Source organism: Brachyhypopomus gauderio, unplaced genomic scaffold (assembly GCF_052324685.1).
Source record: "Brachyhypopomus gauderio isolate BG-103 unplaced genomic scaffold, BGAUD_0.2 sc97, whole genome shotgun sequence".
Taxonomy (NCBI): Eukaryota; Metazoa; Chordata; class Actinopteri; order Gymnotiformes; family Hypopomidae; genus Brachyhypopomus; species Brachyhypopomus gauderio.
The window spans coordinates 102,501-121,887 of record NW_027506918.1 but is presented as its reverse complement, the minus strand read 5'-3'; the positions used below and the strand labels follow the sequence as shown (position 1 = coordinate 121,887).

The window sequence follows — 19,387 nt, the reverse complement described above, 5'->3', positions numbered from 1 at the left end:
CCCTCACCCTCTTCTCACCCTCTCTCACCCCCCTCACTCTCTTCTCACCCTCTCTCACCCCCTCTCACCTTTTCTCACCCTCTCTCACCCCATCACTATCACCCTTCTACTCTTCCTCCATTAACCAGGAGCTGGTGTGTGGGCCTTGTACCTCTCCCTAACTATCTCACCAACTTCCTCTCAGATCAGAGCTCTCTCAGAGCTGTCTCTGTCTCTCTCTCTCCCTCTCTCTTCTCTCCCTCTCTCTCTCTCTCTCCCTCTCCTCTCTCTCTCTCTCTCTCTCTTTTTCTCTCTCTTTCTCTCTCTCTCTCTCTCTCTTTCTCTCTCTCTCCCCCCTCTACAGCAGGTCACTACCACAGCTGTGTTTACACACAGAACACTTCTCTACCACTGCACTCTGGCTGCACTGGTGTGTGTTATTAGTAGCTAGACTGAAGCAGTACTACTTCATATATTATGACTGAGTGGGGCCTGTTGTGGATCTAGAGGGGAGTGTAGCTCTAAATAGGCGTACTGTTGGAGAGCGTTGGTTGAATGGACATTGAACTGCATCAAGAGTTAAAAAAAAAGATATTGATTGAATATTGGATGACTTAACTACTTAGCTCTGTGATTGTTCCGGACAAATTTCATAAATGTCAAAACATTTTTGTAAATATCTTATTTTCCTTTTGTAAATATTCTCTTTCTTCTACATGGGCGTCAGTAAACGGTGTGTGACTGGGATACTGGTGACCTTTCTGTCCAGTGTCTGTGGAGGTGGTTCTTGGCTCTGATCTGTGAATCCTCAGGGATCCGAACGATGGTTCTGTGTCTTAGTCTGTTCTGTAGCTGTTTGTTTCTTATAGTATAAAACAACAAAGTCTTGTCTTCTGTCAGTTATGAAGATGGGTATCAACATTACTTTAGGAGTGATTTCAACTGTCACAAACACTTTAATATGATTATGTGGATTTTTCAAGGAACTCAGATTTATGTCAATCTGTAGAACACATTTGACACAAAGTATCTCTTTATCTTACTCCCCACTCTCTCACACTCTCTCTCTCACTCTCTCACACACTCCCTCTCTCACTCACTCTCACACACTCCCTCCCTCTCTCTCACACTCACACACTCTCCCTCCCCCTCTCACTCACACACACTCTCTCTCTCTCTTTCACCCACACACACACACACACACACACACACACACACACTCTCTCTCTCTCTCTCTTTCACCCACACACACACACTCTCTCTCTCTCTCTCTCTCTCTCTGAGTTTCTCCTGGATCCCGACCACACACGTTATTCTACTTGCGTGTTACTGATCCAGAGACACACGGGTCTTCCTTTCCGTTCACATGGTAAACCTACTCACACCTTTGGATTATTTTAATGTATTTTATTCATGACGATAATGTTGTCTGCATCAACCCAGCACTCACCCACCTGCACACTGGCCCTCATGCACCTGATGTCGTAAATCACTGCTCCCTAAATGAGTCTCCCCAGATGTAGCCTGAGACTCCGCCCTGAGAGCATCTTAGCCCCTCCCACACAACCAATGGCACTGCAGGCTTTTGGAAAGCAGTTCAGTGCTCTTGAAGATAATCCACTACATGGCCATGCCAGAAACTAGGCTAGAGTGACCTGCTCACCAGACCGTGGGGGGGGTGCAGGACACACACTCTGTTACCATGGTGGGGGTGCAGGACACACACACTCTCGCAATTGCATGTTCTGAGTTGCCCCATTAATTCAGAACCTCATTTGGCCTTTGGAAAGTGGCTCAAGCACAAATATAGCACTGTGTGAGGAGAGGGATTGCTTTTCAAGTTAAGTATCCTCTGGAGTTGTTTTACGTTGATGACATTTCGGTCCATCTTCTGAACATTCTGAGTGTGTGTGTGTGTCTGTGTGTGTGTGTGTGCGTGTGTGTGTGTATGTGTGTGTGTGTGTGTGTGTGTGTGTGTGTGCATGCACATCATTTGCATCATTTGTTGGCTTTGTAAATAAACATTGTTCCGTTTAAAGATGAGGCGCATTGCTGGCGGTATTCTTGTCTGCTGATGTAAATGAGGACGCTAAGATGGGTGACTCCGGACGGAAAGAATGAGAAGCTGGTGTGTTAAAGTGAGCCCGAGCTAATCTGGGCTTGTAATGGCCAACTACAGGGGACCCCTTCAGTCAGAAACTGTTCACAGAGCCTTATCATCTGTAGGAGACTCACATTCAGTGATGGCTTAGTTACCATGAAAAAGTAATTGTATTACTGATTACTGATTACTCCTTTGAAAAATAACTTAGTTACATTACTGATTACTTGATTTTAAAAGTAACTACATTACTGATTACTCCTTTAAAAAGTAACTTAGTTACGTTACTGATTACTTAATTTTAAAAGTAACTACATTAGATTACAAGTTGCTTTAGTAGTTACATTCAGCAGCAAAATTAGTTTTTCCAATACTCACTTTACTGGAAGTGCATTTTTAACAGTAACAATGTATCTCCTGACATTTAAATAATGTATCTCTTGACATTATGTTTGTGTTGATGTGCGGTATTATTTGTAAATGTACAGCATTTGTAAACGTAAAACAAGCAAACTGTTCAGTCAGACAGCTATTTGTTGTGAAACGAAATGCAATTACAAGTTCAAGCATTTTTAAGTACTTTAGCCAAAATTCCAGCACTTTTCAAAGCTGGAACACAAAGCAACATTAAAATTCGTCAGGTAAATGTTCCTTCCCCTGTTTTTGAGGGGTGTTTCTTTACACTACCACATATCGTTACGGGAGGACACTGCACAGAATGACGTGAACGTGCTCGCGCTCTCACAGGTTCGCGTGCAGCGTGCGGAGTCGAGCGCTATGGTCAGACGCAAAAGTATAACTGAGCCAAGAAGAAAGCAAAAATATATATTTTACTAAGGAAAATTAAAATAGTAACACACAGTTACTTGGATAATGAACTTTAATCTGATTACTGCACTGGAAATAGTAACTCATTATATTACGCGTTACTGAGACATGATGGACATGATGATGTGATGGCAGAGGCGGTCTTTGCATAGAGGCGTGGCTAGGCAACTGCCTTGGGCCCCTCCCACTGCAGGCCACTGTAGGGCCCCCCTGACTAGCTAAATTATTTCTCGCATATTAATGTTGATGGGCCCCCTAGCTAAATTCGCCTTGAGCCCCCAAATTGCTAAGTCCGCCACTGTGTGATGGACATGATGACGTGATGGACGGGCGAGTGCTCAGTGTGATTCAGACCGACACATCTGCCTGCGTTAGACCAGCAGCACATCTGACTGTTGTTTCAGATTAACCTCATCCCACCGGCTGTTTTTACCATGACACGTCAGTCCAGAGCTGAAGATGGGCGGGGACAGCTGAAGATGGGCGAGGACAACAGGCTGATGGACAGAGCACAGGTTGCAGAGGCGGTCTTTGCATAGAGGCGTTGCTAGGCAATTGCCTTGGGCCCCTCCCACTGTAGGGCCCCCTTGTCTAGCTAATGCCAGGTTCACAGTACACGACTTTTCAGTCATCAGGTTTTTGTGCCGTTCGCACTACATGACTGGTCGTGCTGTAATCGCGAGTCTTTCAGTTGTTGTGGCTTTCACACTACATGACTGATCGGCGACGCAGGCTCACGAATTAGACGACAGGGGAATCGCCGACTCATCTGGCTGCCGTCCAAAAACACGAGAACACGAAAATGAAACACTCGCGAGAACCAGCAACACCACGCAGAAGAAAAAAACAATGTACTGTACATGTACTCCACATTTCGGTATTATTTTTACCGTTTAACCACTCCATAGTCCCAAATTGCCAGAATTATTTCATCTCTCCTTTGCAGTGAACATAGATATAATCAATCGCACTATTTCTCCAGTGCTGTCACAATAACTTAAACACAGTGTTGTAGTAAAGTTGTAAGAAAGGTGAGGATTTTGTGTGTTTGCTGGGTTACTGTTTTGAAAGCATTCTTGGAAGTTTTTTACATCCTTCAGAGATATCTTTAGCGGTGCCGCAGTTCTCTCTCCGTCTTCCCATTGGCTGTAGCTAGACACTGCTGTTGACTCAGTCGCCGACTGCTAGCTATTAAACATGCTAGATATTAAACATGCTAGATATTAAACATGCTAGATATCTGCCGGTCGTCTGCGATGAGTCGGCGACTGCTCGGCGAGCGTCTTTCAGCAGTTCACACCACACTGAGCGAGCGACGAGTGATCGCCGATTTGCCTCCGACCAGTTTCTGTCGGCGATCTACAAAAAAACAGTCGGCAACTGAAAAACCAGCCTAAAATCGTGTAGTGTGAACCTGAACTTATTTCTCGCATATTAATGTTGATGGGCCCCCTAGCTAAATTCGTCTTGAGCCCCCAAATTGCTAAGTCCGCCACTGACAGGTTGTGGCCACCAGAGAAATATTTACACATCATTAGCACAGTTTGGAATGTATATGGGATTAACATAATCCCCAATTGTAATCTATTTTAGGGGAAAGAGTTTGAGAGGTTCTTTTGGGTGAGCTCTGGTGTCTGATTGGACGAGCTGTCTAAAGGAGGCCTCCACTGATTGGCTAGCGCTAGGCGAACGTGCCCCTCACCCAGGCCTTGCTCCTCCTCCCCAGTCAGGGCTCTGGTACTCATGATACGTCTGAGAGGGGCTCCATACTGGAGTCTCCTGTTCAGCTGAGTGAGCACAGGTGAGTGAGCACAGGTGAGTGAACACAGGTGAGTGAGCACAGGTGAGTGAACACGGATGAGTGAGCACAGGTGAGTGAACACGGATGAGTGAGCACAGGTGAGTGAGCACAGGTGAGTGAGCACAGGTGAGTGAACACAGGTGAGTGAGCACAGGTGAGTGAACACAGGTGAGTGAGCACAGGTGAGTGAACACAGGGAGATGGGGAAGTATCTTCTCTCATAGCAGCTGGAAGTTCTCCATGTGACTCATGGCTCAGTGCAAAATAATGATAAATCAAAGTCTGTGAGAAGTGATTCTCCAGACATTGTTCCTCCTGATTTGTGTTGTCCTGGATTCTTGGCTTAACTTGTTAGGAATCTCTGGGTGATTAAAAGTAAAGAAAAATAAAAAATGCACAATGTTTTTAATGTATTTAAAATATTGACAAAGAATTTTTATTTTCTTATTTAAATCCACTTTTTCCAGACCTTTGTGATCAAAGAAAACATCCCATAAGTTCATTATTTAGTCCAGAATGTACCTGGTGTTAGTTACGTTCTCCAGGTTGTTTAGACCTCAGGATGTAAGATGTGGCATTTCTCCCACTGCTGTGAATGACGTGGACATGTTGGCAGGCTTGAGAACTCTTGGCTCTGGATCCAAGCTTACATCAAAGGCCACTGGCTCGTCTTGTTGCCGGGTGATGGAGATGGCCACGCCCCTGATGACATGAAGTCTTTCCACCTGGTATATGAGTCTAGAGTTCATGTGGGAGAGATATAGGCAAAGAGAGAGACACACACAGAAAAAAGAACAGGAAAAAGGAAAGACAGATGCATTTTCATAAACAACCCTCAGTATAGTGGGGTCAGTTGGGGGTGTGAGGGACTCAACCCTCAGTATAGTGGGGTCACCTGGTGGTGTGTGGGACACAATGTTGTGTTAAAAAAAACTATACCAAACACTGGCAACATTATTTAAGGTGGTGCGTATAAGGGCAAAATCAGAAATGTTGAGTGACAGCCAAAAGGACCCCAGTATCCCAAGGCTGCTGTTGTAATTAAATCTTCTCATTGTCAAGTCTAGTGAAGTCATCTTTATAGATAAACGTTAAAAAAGTAGTTCATTTTTTTAAATAAATGTGAATTACTTAAAAACATATATTTTTTAAACTTTGTCTTCAAACTTTGTTGTTTTGGGCTTGTATCTAGACCACAGCACAACTGAACAGACCACAAGCAGACATAAGATGTCTCCATTCCCTTCAGCCAACCCCACTACTGGCCAAAGAGGCAGAATTACCCCACTAATTGCTAAATAATAACATAATACCCCCTAATAGCATAATTGCTTTCATGACTACAGGCCTCATTAGTTCATTCGTGGTTGCAAGGTTGACTGTGACTGATAAAATGGGTCTTTTGTAGAGATTTTGACTGAATATCTCCATAGTTAGTGACACAAATGAGAAGGGGTCCTGCTGGCAACGCTGGCTTTCATGTTGTATATGAATTGTGTGTGAGGAAGAAGCTTGTCTGTGTTCTACAGCCAGCATGAAGCTAGCAGCAGATTGACCTCCGAGATGAAAGGAAGGCCAAGATGAAGTTCAGCCCTTCTCATCTCCCCTCCCCTCTTATATTCTCTCTCCTCCTGTTTTCTCTGGTCTCCTCCCCTCTTCTTCTCCTCTCTCCTCCCCTCTTCTCCTCTCTTTCTCATCTTTTGCTATGTATGTATCTACGTGCCCCTTCTGCTGAAATAATGAGGGGTTCTGTAATGTAAATCTATTAGCAAAATGATATTGAATCTGACCAATGAGTTCCACTACAGGGGCGGGGCTATGGCAGCCTGACCAATGGGTTCCACTACAGGGGCGGGGCTATGGCAGCCTGACCAATGAGTTCCACTACAGGGGTGGGGCTATAGCAGCCTGACCCTTCTTGGGATTCTGGGTGACGGGGCAGCAGTATTATTATTAAACATCACTCTGTATGCGCTACGTCTGCCAGCAAAGTCTGGAGTCCTGCGGCGTACACGCCATGGTCATTTTCTCAACTGGAGCCTTTTGCAGCTCCATCTGGCCCCCCAGTCTGCCCACAATCTGCCCGTGATTGGCAGGTCATGACCCTGGAGAACACCCCAGGTCTGTGTGGGCAGATCACCACTGAGTAACATTCATACTTAACATTTACAGTCTGATTGTGAGTGTGAGCACAATACAGAAGTCTCTATCTCTCTCCCCATCTTTCTCCTGCTGGTTCTGTGTATGAGTCTGTGGCTGGCGTGTGGGTCTGTGGCTGGCGTGTGGGTCTGTGGCTGGCGTGTGGGTCTGTATGATATGTCTCTGTATGAGATGTCTCTCTGTATGACATGTCTCTGTATGAGATGTCTCTCTGTATGAGATGTCTCTCTGTATGAGTGTAGATGTCTCTCTGTACGAGTTGTCTCTCTGTATGAGTTGTCTCCCTGTATGAGATGTATCTCTGTATGAGTGTAGATGTTTCTCTGTATGAGATGTTTCCCTGTATGAATTGTCTCTCTGTATGAGATATCTCTGTATGAGATGTCTCTCTGTATGAGTTGTCTCCCTGTATGTCTCTCTGTATGAGTTGTCTTTCTGTATGAGTTGTCTCCCTGTATGAGTTGTCTCTCTGTATGAGTGTAGATGTCTCTCTGTATGAGATGTCTCTCTGTATGAGTTGTCTCTCTGTATGAGATGTCTTGTGCAGATGTTCTTGTGTTAGTGCATGGATGATGTTGTCTTTGTGCTCACTGACCTGTTTTCAGGGGCACAACACGAGCTTCTGTCTCCTCTCAACAGGTAGACCCATTAGCACCTAATGAAATCCCAGGACAGACAGACACACACACACACACACACACACACACACACACACACACACACACACACACACACACACACACACACACACACACACATGCACACACCTACACAGATACATGCCTATACCTACACACATATTCACATAGCTACACACACACATATGGACTGCATGGAAAAACCGTTTAAATCTGCAAAAATACACATCACTGTTTTACACTTTGTTTTCAGTTACCCCCTCTCTCTCTCTCTCTCTCTCTCTCTCTCACTCTGTCTCTGTTTCTTATTCACTCTCTGTCTCTCACTCTTTCATTCTCTGTTTTTCATTTTTCTGATACATGCTGTGTGCATTATCGGGTACTTCATAAATTGCTAATTCACAGAGCCCAAACTCTTACAGCATCCAATGTTTTACAGAGTGGATTTTTTCACTGGCTAACCTAAACCTTGCTGACTGAATTGTGCACAAAAACAAAATCAACATCTATCTAGGAAAACACGACTGTTTTCTCTCTCTCCCTTCTTTTCTTTCTATATTCTATCCTCTCATGGTCCACCTAACCCCAATAATTATCATCACTTTATTATACAGAATTGTTATTATTTGATCTATTATTTGATATTTAAACAAAGTTGTCCTCCAAAGATGGGGGGGGTGGAGGTGGGCCCAAAAAAAAAAAAAAAAAGGAAAACACGACTGTATCTAGGAAAGTGAGTGTGTGAATGTGTGTGTGTGTGTGTGTGTGTGTGTGTGTGTGTGTGTGTATGTGAATGTGTATATGTGTGTGTTCGTGCGTGTATATGTGAATGTGTGTGCGTGTGTGTGTGTGCGTGTGTATGTGTGTGTGTGTGTGAATGTGTGTGTGTGCGTGTGTGTGTGTGAGTGTGTGTGAATGAATGTGTGTGTGTGTGTGTGTATGTGTGTGTGAATGTGTGTGTGTGTGTGTGTGTGTGTGTGTGTGTGTGTGTGTGTATGTGTGTGTGTGTGTGTGTGTGTGTGTGTGTGTGTGAGTGTGTGAGAGTGTGAGTGTGTGTGTGTGTGTGGTGACTGTGTTGTCCCATACAGAGCCGAGTGGGCCTGATCTCAGAGTGTCCGTGGTGTTTCATTTGTAAGTGAACTGATCAGTCCGGCCGTCCTGTACCCCACTGTCCTGTCTCACATCTGAAACATCTCTCCAAACATCTCAACTTAAGGTCATCTGAGATGTGTCAGAAAAGACACCCTCTTGTGTGTGGTTGTTATAGAGCTGTTCACACCACACGAACACCACACACACCATGCGTGTGTATGTGTGTGTCTGCGTGTGTGCGTGTGTATGTAGCAACAATAGCAACAACTGCAAACACACTTTTCCTCTGGTTGCATATGTGTGAGTTTGTGTGCATGTATGTGCACGCATGTATGTATGTGTGTGTATGTGTGTGCGTGTGTGTGCATGTGTGTGTGCGTGTGTGTGTGTGTGTGTGTGTGTGTGTGTGTGTGTGTGTGTGTGTGTGTGTGTGTGTGTTGATGGGGGGTATATTCTAATTGAGATCATATACGTTAGTCTAATACATGTGTCTAAATTGTAGAGTTGAGTTTAGGCCCCTCTAAGCACTAAAGACAACCCATCAAATCCAAGTCATTAGGAACAGGTCCAGATCAATAAACCCAAGCACAGCCTCGAGGCCCTTCCAGACATATAGCATAAACATCGCCTTTGCTTCCTCAGCATCATTCCTGCCCAACACATTTCTACATGGAGACTCAGTTCAGTGGAAACAGTGGGGCTGGTGGCCTCCTGTGGCCCAGTTCAGCACGTCTGATATTTGTGTCTGTCCGGAGTCTTCTCTCGTCTCCGTGTCCGCTGGAAGGTTTTGGCCATGCTGCTTGTTTCCAACGGCGATGCGATTTCAGTGCGGGAGGTGGAAACCTGATCCAGGAGCAGGGCTGCCCACATCCTGTTCAGACAGGAAATGGAGTCCTTGCTGTCCTCGTTGTTGTGCGGTGAAGAGGGAGAACAGACCTGCATATGAGAGAAAAGCAGCACAAATGCAGAACATTGTCTGGGACTTTTGACTATCGTAGTTTAACTTTAACCATCGTAGTTTAGCTTTAACCATCGTAGTTTAGCTTATTTTAACTTGAACTATCTTAAATTATCTTTAGCCATCTTAGATTAGCTTTAACCATCATAGTATAGCTTTAACATCTTAGATTATTTAGCAATCATAGTTTTGCTTTAACTATCTTAGTTTATATTCCATATAACAAGCAATGATTAAAATTCCCTTTGTCACAGAACTCTGTATTTAAAAAAATCATTCCAATCATTTGGATTCTTCCAAATTAGGGTTAAGGAACTACTTGTGTGATCATTAGCAGTGTTTAGTTCAGATTCACAAAGTAAAAGGCTTCCTTCACAAAGTAAAAGTCTTCCTTCAGGACTTTTTTTCAAACTGTCTAGTTTTGCCAATTAGCTCGGGCCAGCAGGTGGAAATCATTTCTGAGATCACCTGGGTGATAAAAAATTATGGCAGGACTTTTGTTTGTGGAACTTTTACATTTCTGCTGAGATGTGGGTTAATTCCATTGTGGGAGCTTAGATCTACACCGGTGTTTCTCAGCTGCTACGAATATGGAAGGCGAACAAACCTCGATCTCAGTTTAAAAAGGCACAGGCTGAAACATCGCATGTATACGTTTTCATTCCAAGGCCACCTGAAACTGGAGCACTGGCTCGTGAAGAAGGCCAATCATTCCTAAACAGTAAACAGTGCTTGTAGGGTGTTCGTAAATCTGAAGAGTGAGCCGTGTGGTAATGCATACCAGTTGGAGTTGTCTTTTATTTCTGCCCCTAAAATGCTGTTATTAAAACCACGTGGCATCATTAATACACATCTGGACTCATGATTAAAAAAAGGACGTCCGTTGTCTTTTTGTAGCAGTTCAAAGGCACAGATTGTTTTGCGATGACAAAAGCTGCAGAAATCAGCAGATGAAGACCAAGGATCCTATCAGGCTCCAAACCCAAAGCCTTGAAGGCATCTGCTGTGAGATGCTGTTGGGTTCATGGGTGTTCTTCTCAGCATGACTTGGAGATTCTCACCCAGATCTGTGTGAGGAACAGTGTTATTTCTGCATTTTTGTGGGTCTGTGGTGCTACAGATGTGTGGTCGCGTTGGGGGATCCAGTGACAAACGGGCTAAGCTGTCCATTTTAGTTCACACTGCTGAAGTCTAAGGTTTCCAATTAAGAAACGGTGTGAGAAGGATTTCAGAGGCTGTGACCACATCCATTTTATCTACTGCGGTTGAAACTGGAATGGGAAACCTAGAATCTGAAAGAGCTCTGTTCAAGTAGAACCTGCCTGTCAAACATCTGAATCAACATGCTTTCAGAGTGTGTGCTGCTCTGTTGTTCGGGACCGTACGTATCGGACTTCTTGTTTCCCTCTCTGGAGTGTGACAGCTGGTCCACACATCAGGGTGGCGTGCACGCCTGCGTTCGCCATCATCCTGCCCTCCTACACACTCAGCTCCTCCGGGGAGGAAGTGGGGTTTCCTCTCTCTCTGTCACCCAGACTTGTGCGCTGGGACCCAGACCCCTTGCTCTCCCCTGCTGTCAGGGGTGGAAGACGCATTACATGTGTCAGAAATGGCCTCTTGGTCAGAAGATCTCGTTTGTTTATCTCTATTTATTTTTTTGTTTGGTGCGTAAGTTGTATAACCGTATGTTCTTGGCTTGGTTTGTCTGTGGTAACTGTGCTTTTGAGGACATTGGCTGAAACCTAAGTCTTGCATTTGCTTCAAGAGACAGTAACACAGAGCTCCTTAAAAAGGAACTGTGTGCTACAAGGTTCCTGAAGCAGCTTTGACTCCATATGGGCTCTGACTCGCCGTGTGTCCATAAAGCCAGTAAGTCAGGGTAGCCCTGACCAGGGTAGAGTAACAAGGTAGAGTAACAGGGTAGAGTAGCACACTCCAACCAAATCATGAAGGTCAGGATTTAAAGGACCTGTTTGAGACCTGTCACCCCATGCTGTGATCTCACACAGTCTCTTTGAAGAACTTGAAGTCTCAAAACAACACAGACATCCCTGTTCCCTTCCCACCTCTACCAGTCAAATGAGTTGTGATTATTGTATAATGGGAGGAGGTGGTGGTGGAAGCCTTTGGCAGATTAGCCAAACCTGAAGGCCTCACACCTATGCAGCTCGATTGGATACAGACTGAAAACAGTCATTAGCAGGTCGTTAAGACGTTAGTTACACACTGAGGAAGACCTTGAACTCCGAGTGTGGACCTGAAGGGCATAGTAGTGGCTAAGGCAATGGCTTCTGGAGCTGGAACCAGACCGCTGACAGCGTTCATCCAAACACAGTTCACGCATCTGTTTCTGTAGCTATCTGAAGAGAATGTATGAATAAGTGAGAAACAGGAGATCTCACACCTGCTCTCCGCGTGAGAGCGCGGATTTCACCATACGTTTTTATTTCAAAAATATTGGCTAGACTATATGACTATACAGACTATATGCTAGACTTGGTTCGCATCGTTTAAAGAGGTTTTTATGTATGGCATCACTGTAAAACGTAATCTGATAGCAGTGTTTCTCAGGTGCCCTCAGGTGTTCTTTCAGATATTTAAATGAGCGGCGCTAGCAGTTAAATCGGTTTCCAAATCGATCCCACCGACGCCCATTTATAATGTGAAAACGCGCACCGACGGATGACACGCCGAGAAGCGGCTCCCGTGACGTCACCGACGGAGAAGCGCCTCCGCTCCCGTGACGTCACTAGACAGCAGGCGCTGAAACGCAACACCGACATCTCGAGACTTGTGCGTCTGCGCTCGCAACGGTGCAAGTCAAGGCACGTGCAGAACCTACCGCCCGCAGCTAGTGTGCAGCACTGGGGCTGTTCAACTACAGAGAACTTCTCCTCTACCAGCACCAAGTCCAGACTCGGAAGGATTCGTTTGACGCGGACTGTTGATAGAATCAAGGTGTTTTGTGGACAAAACTCGCATTTTCCCGTTCGTGGCTTGCTCTTATTAGCAGGAGAGGCGAGTTTAATTAAGCCGCAGAGACGCTGGGGGAGACGCGAGGGGACCTGGAGATCTTGGCTCTATGCAACATGAGTGAGGACTGAGGTGGCAGGCGGTCCCCCCCTGTTCAGTTAGGCTTCCTGCGGCGGTCACTTAGGTCCAGCTCATGAACCGGTATCCTCCAGCGCGGAATTCTGTTTTCACTTAGATCTCTGCTTCTTGGACAAATGCATACAAATGCATTTAGGAGCACAACGGACAAGGAGTGGACACGTTTCTCCCACAGCGAAAACGTGAGTAAAACATTTTATTTGAAAATGTACTGCACGGTGTCGGGAAATAAGATGCGCGGTATGTCGAGTAAAAGCATCAGATCCAGTATGTTCATTTAAGTTTCTCGGGCAGTGTGTTGGACCCTCTCCCTATAGACCACTGACACAGCTCTCACCTAAAACCTGCGCCAGCAACACCAGCCCCTCTAACAGGCGTGAGTGCATCTTGGGTCGGCACCTTTTAATCTCGTCCAGCACGGGTTTGAGCGTTTACTGATTTACTCCGACTCCAGCGGATCACAGCGCTGCTTTAGGAATGTTTTGGTGCGCTATTTATAACCCGGAGTGTATTTTGGCCACGCACGTTTCCCGCACTTAGAAGGGCAGTTGCTTCACTACTATTGTAAATACCCCAACACGAAACTCTGGAGGGATGTTTGACATGTCATGGAATCCCAAAATACTAGGTGTGAGATTTCAAGCAGTGCAATGTATTCAGGTACAGGTCTGTTAAGAATTGCTATAAAAATGTAAATAGTGTCCCACTTGAATTATTGAATTATTTCGGGTCTGCACAATAATTATAAATAATGGGTAATTATGGGTAACGACATTATGGAGAGTAACGCGCGCGCACAGTGGCAACACTTAGTAAAGTAGCAAAAGTTGGAAATTTGCACCGGATGACGAAGCAGCGAGAACTGAACTATTATTCAACACCCCTGTGGTCTTTTAGTGCCGAGCTGGTCTGTTTCACCCAGATACAGAGAGATTAACCCCACCACTCAACAGCGCGAGCGGTTTCATGTTCCGAACAGTCCAATGGTCCGTGGTGGTAGTAGCGGAACCGCTGGCGTTGAAACGCGACCAAACGAAACTACGTGACACTGCAGGTCGGGACGCTGCAGGACCCAGAGCGAAACATTCCTCATAGCTGTGCGTATCTACCGCATATTTGCTAGTGAAATGTGTTCTGATAGGGCAACGCTGGGTTCTGCAGGCCATAGTGTTTATCTTGGACCTTTCTCATTTAATAGTTAGACAAACCTAGATGTTCTGTGCGGTCCGAGGGTAATTTCCAAGAATAACCGATACCCAAAACATCTAGCCTGCTACAAGAGAATGTGTAGGTGATTCAGCCCGGCTTTGAGCTTCAGATTAGAACTAGCTGCAGGAATCAGACCATCTAGATGATGCTGACAGTGATTGAAGTCCCGTTCACAGACAGGAACGTCCCTGTCACACACCACCTGCGAAAATGTTCCACAGAAATATCCAGATACCCAGATCTTCCATTACAGTAGATCACCCTTTTACACTCATGCATTCCTTTTTTAGATGCATAGATTTTGTGCAATATAAATGATGGAGGTAATTGAGGTGAGGTAGTGCTAAGGTAGTATTTATCAGGTAATTGAGTTGAGGTAGTGCTAAGACAGTATTTAACAGGTAATTGAGGTGAGGTAGTACTAAGACAGTGTTTAACAGGTAATTGAGTTGAGGTAGTACTAAGACAGTATTTAACAGGTAATTGAGGTGAGGTAGTGCTAAGGCAGTGTTTAACAGGTAATTGAGGTGAGGTAGTACTAAGACAGTATTTAACAGGTAATTGAGGTGAGGTAGTGCTAAGGCAGTGTTTAACAGGTAATTGAGTTGAGGTAGTGCTAAGACAGTGTTTAACAGGTAATTGAGTTGAGGTAGTGCTAAGACAGTGTTTAACAGGTAATTGAGTTGAGGTAGTGCTAAGACAGTATTTAACAGGTAATTGAGGTGAGGTAGTACTAAGACAGTGTTTAACAGGTAATTGAGTTGAGGTAGTGCTAAGACAGTATTTAACAGGTAATTGAGTTGAGGTAGTACTAAGACAGTGTTTAACAGGTAATTGAGTTGAGGTAGTGCTAAGACAGTATTTAACAGGTAATTGAGGTGAGGTAGTACTAAGACAGTATTTAACAGGTAATTGAGGTGAGGTAGTACTAAGACAGTGTTTAACAGGTAATTGAGGTGAGGTAGTGCTAAGACAGTATTTAACAGGTAATTGAGGTGAGGTAGTACTAAGACAGTGTTTAACAGGTAATTGAGGTGAGGTAGTACTAAGACAGTGTTTAACAGGTAATTGAGTTGAGGTAGTGCTAAGACAGTATTTAACAGGTAATTGAGGTGAGGTAGTACTAAGACAGTGTTTAACAGGTAATTGAGGTGAGGTAGTACTAAGACAGTGTTTAACAGGTAATTGAGTTGAGGTAGTACTAAGACAGTGTTTAACAGGTAATTGAGGTGAGGTAGTGCTAAGGCAGTGTTTAACAGGTAATTGAGGTGAGGTAGTACTAAGACAGTATTTAACAGGTAATTGAGGTGAGGTAGTGCTAAGACAGTGTTTAACAGGTAATTGAGGTGAGGTAGTGCTAAGACAGTGTTTAACAGGTAATTGAGGTGAGGTAGTGCTAAGACAGTGTTTAACAGGTAATTGAGGTGAGGTAGTGCTAAGACAGTGTTTAACAGGTAATTGAGTTGAGGTAGTGCTAAGACAGTGTTTAACAGGTAATTGAGGTGAGGTAGTGCTAAGACAGTATTTAACAGGTAATTGAGGTGAGGTAGTACTAAGACAGTGTTTAACAGGTAATTGAGGTGAGGTAGTACTAAGACAGTGTTTAACAGGTAATTGAGTTGAGGTAGTGCTAAGACAGTGTTTAACAGGTAATTGAGGTGAGGTAGTGCTAAGACAGTATTTAACAGGTAATTGAGGTGAGGTAGTACTAAGACAGTGTTTAACAGGTAATTGAGGTGAGGTAGTACTAAGACAGTGTTTAACAGGTAATTGAGGTGAGGTAGTGCTAAGACAGTGTTTAACAGGTAATTGAGGTGAGGTAGTACTAAGACAGTGTTTAACAGGTAATTGAGTTGAGGTAGTGCTAAGACAGTGTTTAACAGGTAATTGAGGTGAGGTAGTGCTAAGACAGTGTTTAACAGGTAATTGAGGTGAGGTAGTACTAAGACAGTGTTTAACAGGTAATTGAGTTGAGGTAGTGCTAAGACAGTGTTTAACAGGTAATTGAGGTGAGGTAGTGCTAAGACAGTATTTAACAGGTAATTGAGGTGAGGTAGTACTAAGACAGTATTTAACAGGTAATTGAGGTGAGGTAGTGCTAAGACAGTGTTTAACAGGTAATTGAGGTGAGGTAGTGCTAAGACAGTGTTTAACAGGTAATTGAGGTGAGGTAGTACTAAGACAGTGTTTAACAGGTAATTGAGGTGAGGTAGTGCTAAGACAGTGTTTAACAGGTAATTGAGGTGAGGTAGTGCTAAGACAGTATTTAACAGGTAATTGAGGTGAGGTAGTACTAAGACAGTGTTTAACAGGTAATTGAGTTGAGGTAGTGCTAAGACAGTGTTTAACAGGTAATTGAGGTGAGGTAGTGCTAAGACAGTATTTAACAGGTAATTGAGGTGAGGTAGTACTAAGACAGTATTTAACAGGTAATTGAGGTGAGGTAGTGCTAAGACAGTATTTAACAGGTAATTGAGGTGAGGTAGTGCTAAGACAGTATTTAACAGGTAATTGAGGTGAGGTAGTACTAAGACAGTGTTTAACAGGTAATTGAGGTGAGGTAGTACTAAGACAGTGTTTAACAGGTAATTGAGTTGAGGTAGTGCTAAGACAGTGTTTAACAGGTAATTGAGGTGAGGTAGTGCTAAGACAGTGTTTAACAGGTAATTGAGGTGAGGTAGTGCTAAGACAGTGTTTAACAGGTAATTGAGGTGAGGTAGTGAATGCCTCCAGGTCAGTGACTTTGTGGAATGAGTGCACACACATGATGTTGGCTATAAATCTGAGCTCAGGCACCAGACAGACTATGTTCTGCTCAGAAAATCAAAGAGAAAGAGAGAGAGAGAGAGAGAGAGAGAGAGAGAGAGAGAGAGAGAGAGAGAGAGAGAGAGGCAGGCACCAGTAAAACCAGGTGTAGGTTTACTTGCAGACCTGTAGACTCAGTAGATCTCAGTAGATCTCAGTAGATCTTTACTCTGACTTCAGAAGGCCCCTGAAATCTTTGACCTGTTCAAGGTTTAGGCCACAGCTGAAGAATGGACACACACACACACACACACACACACACACACACACACACACACACACACACACACACACACACACACACACACACACACACACACACACACACACACACACAGGGGCAGTCACACTAGCCCTTTGTATTGCTAGATCAGTAGGGGTGTGCCTATGTCTGGACACATAGTGGTCTCCGTGTCAACATCCTCTCCGCAGATGGCATGTCAGGTCAAGGGGAAGGGTAAAATACTTCCAGGTCAAGGGAAAGGGTAAAATAAGTATCAAGGGTCAGTTATATGCTTCCTATTGTAAATACAGTAAAGGAGATTATATGGAGGAAATAAAGCAGCTGTGTTAAATCTTTGTGAAGTCTTTTCCTCTTTCTGTTCTTCACTGTTATTAAAATGCCTCAGTGGTTGGTGTGTTTGTACCATTCATCTTTCTGTGCTTATGAATGGAGGTTTTGGCTACACTGCGGTTACGCCGCACCGTGGTTACACCGCACCGCGTAACCCTGGCAACTGGCTGACTGAGACACTGTCGTCATGCATATAGGCCTGTAAGTCCTTGCTCAGTTTGCTGCTACTGTGATGATGGGTGCCATAAGGCTGACTTTCCCAAAAAACGTCACATCTCAAACGGTTCATTTCAGCGCTGCTTTAACGTGACACTGGCACTTCGATCGCCAAACGGATCCCAAGTGGAGATCTTGCTGTGATCCGCTGGAGATCCCTCTCTGGTATTCCAGCTGCGGAGACTGGATTTGGAATAGACAGCTGTGATCCGCTCCTGTGCCAAACACAGCCTGTCCTGGACCATGTGTGAGGTGTCTTGCTCCGGCCCGTTTGCTCACGTTGTGATCGTGGAGGTTGGGGAGTGGCCCAATGGCCCCGCACTAGGCCCGACCGTGGGCCCACACTAGGCCCAACCGTGGGCCCTGGCTCTCAGGTGGTGCACTGCGGCTTCTGCAGGTCCTGGCGAGGTGGAACAGTACAGCTGACTGGAGTCTCTGCTTCTCCACACAAGAATACCCCTGAATACCTACCCTCACATGGCAGCAACTCAATGGATTTAGGCATGTATGTAGACATGGCCAAGACGATCTGCTCAAACCGAGCATCAGAATGGGGAAGAAAGGTGATTTAAGTGACTCTGAACGTGGTATGGTTGTTGGTGGCAGACAGGCTGATCTAAGTATTTCAGAAACTTTTGATCTACTGGGATTTTCATGCCCAACCATCTCTAGGGTTTACAAAGAATGGTCCGAAAACGAGAAAATATCCAATGAGTGGCAGTTCTGTGAGCGCAAATGCCTTGTTGAGGTCAGAGATGAATGGTCAGATTGGTTCGAGCTGATAGAATGGCAACAGCAACTCAAATAACCAGTCGTTACAACCGAGGCATGCAGAAGACCATATCTGAACGCACAACACGTCGAACCTTGAGGCGGATAGGCTACAGTAGCAGAAGACCACACTGGGTGTCACTCCTGTCAGCTAAGAACAGGAAACTGAGGCTACAATTCACACAGGCTCACCAAAATTGGAAAAAGAAGATTGGAAAAACATTGTCTGGTCTGATGAGACTCGATTTCTGCTGCGACATTCGGATGGCAGGGTTAGAATTTGGCGTCAACAACATGAAAGCATGGATCCATCCTGCCTTGTATCAACAGTTCATCCTGGTGGTGGTGGTGCAATGGTGTGGGGGATATTTTCCTGGCACACTTTGGGCCCATTAGTACCAATTGAGCATCGTGTCAACACCACAGCCTACCTGAGTATTGTTGTTGACCATGTCCATCCCTTTATGAACACAGTGTACTCATCTTCTGATGGCTACTTCCAGCAGGATAACATGCCATGTCATAAAGCACGAGTCATCTCAGACTGGTTTCTGTACTTGAATGGCCTCCACAGTCACCAGATCTCAGTCCAACAGAGCACCTTTGGGATGTGGTGGAACGGGAGATTCACATCATGGATGTGCAGCTGACAAATCTGCAGCAACTGTGTGATGTTATCATGTCAATATGGACCAGACTCTCTGAGGAATGTTTCCAGTACCTTGTTGAATCTGCCACGAAGGATTAAGGCAGTTCTGAAGGCAAAAGGTGGTCCAACCTGGTACTAGCAAGGTGTACCTAATAAAGGTATAAACAAGGTGGGCCTAATAAGGTGGCCAGTGAGTGTAATTTCAATTCCAATTTTCTCCATAAAGTTTCCAAATGCACTGTAGTGTTTTGGAATCTTAACTGTATTTTTGTGTTAGTTGTGTGTTATCCTGTTAGTGGTGGGCTACATTTGATTCAGTACACTGTAATATTCAGTAGCAGAAAAGTGGTTTGGGTTGCTCAGAAATTGAAGTGTAGAAAGTGTGTGTGAGTGTGTGTGTGAGTGTGTGTGTGTGTGTGTGTGTGGTTTGGTTTGTTTTGGCCCTGCTGAAGGAATGTCACACCAGTGTCTTGAGGAGAGGCAAGTGACACGACT

The 19,387-nt window shown here is 44.7% G+C and overlaps 1 protein-coding gene across 1 annotated transcript in view; it reads left to right on the top strand.

Annotated features, from left to right (window-relative positions):
- Positions 1-12,315: 12,315 nt before the first annotated feature.
- The window catches only part of LOC143496586 (uncharacterized), a 105,703-nt gene continuing 98,631 nt past the window's right edge, over positions 12,316-19,387 (top strand). The window contains 1 exon segment of the mRNA XM_076992761.1: positions 12,316-12,850. Within this exon segment, the coding sequence (XP_076848876.1) occupies positions 12,795-12,850 (56 nt within the window). The 5' untranslated portion in view covers positions 12,316-12,794.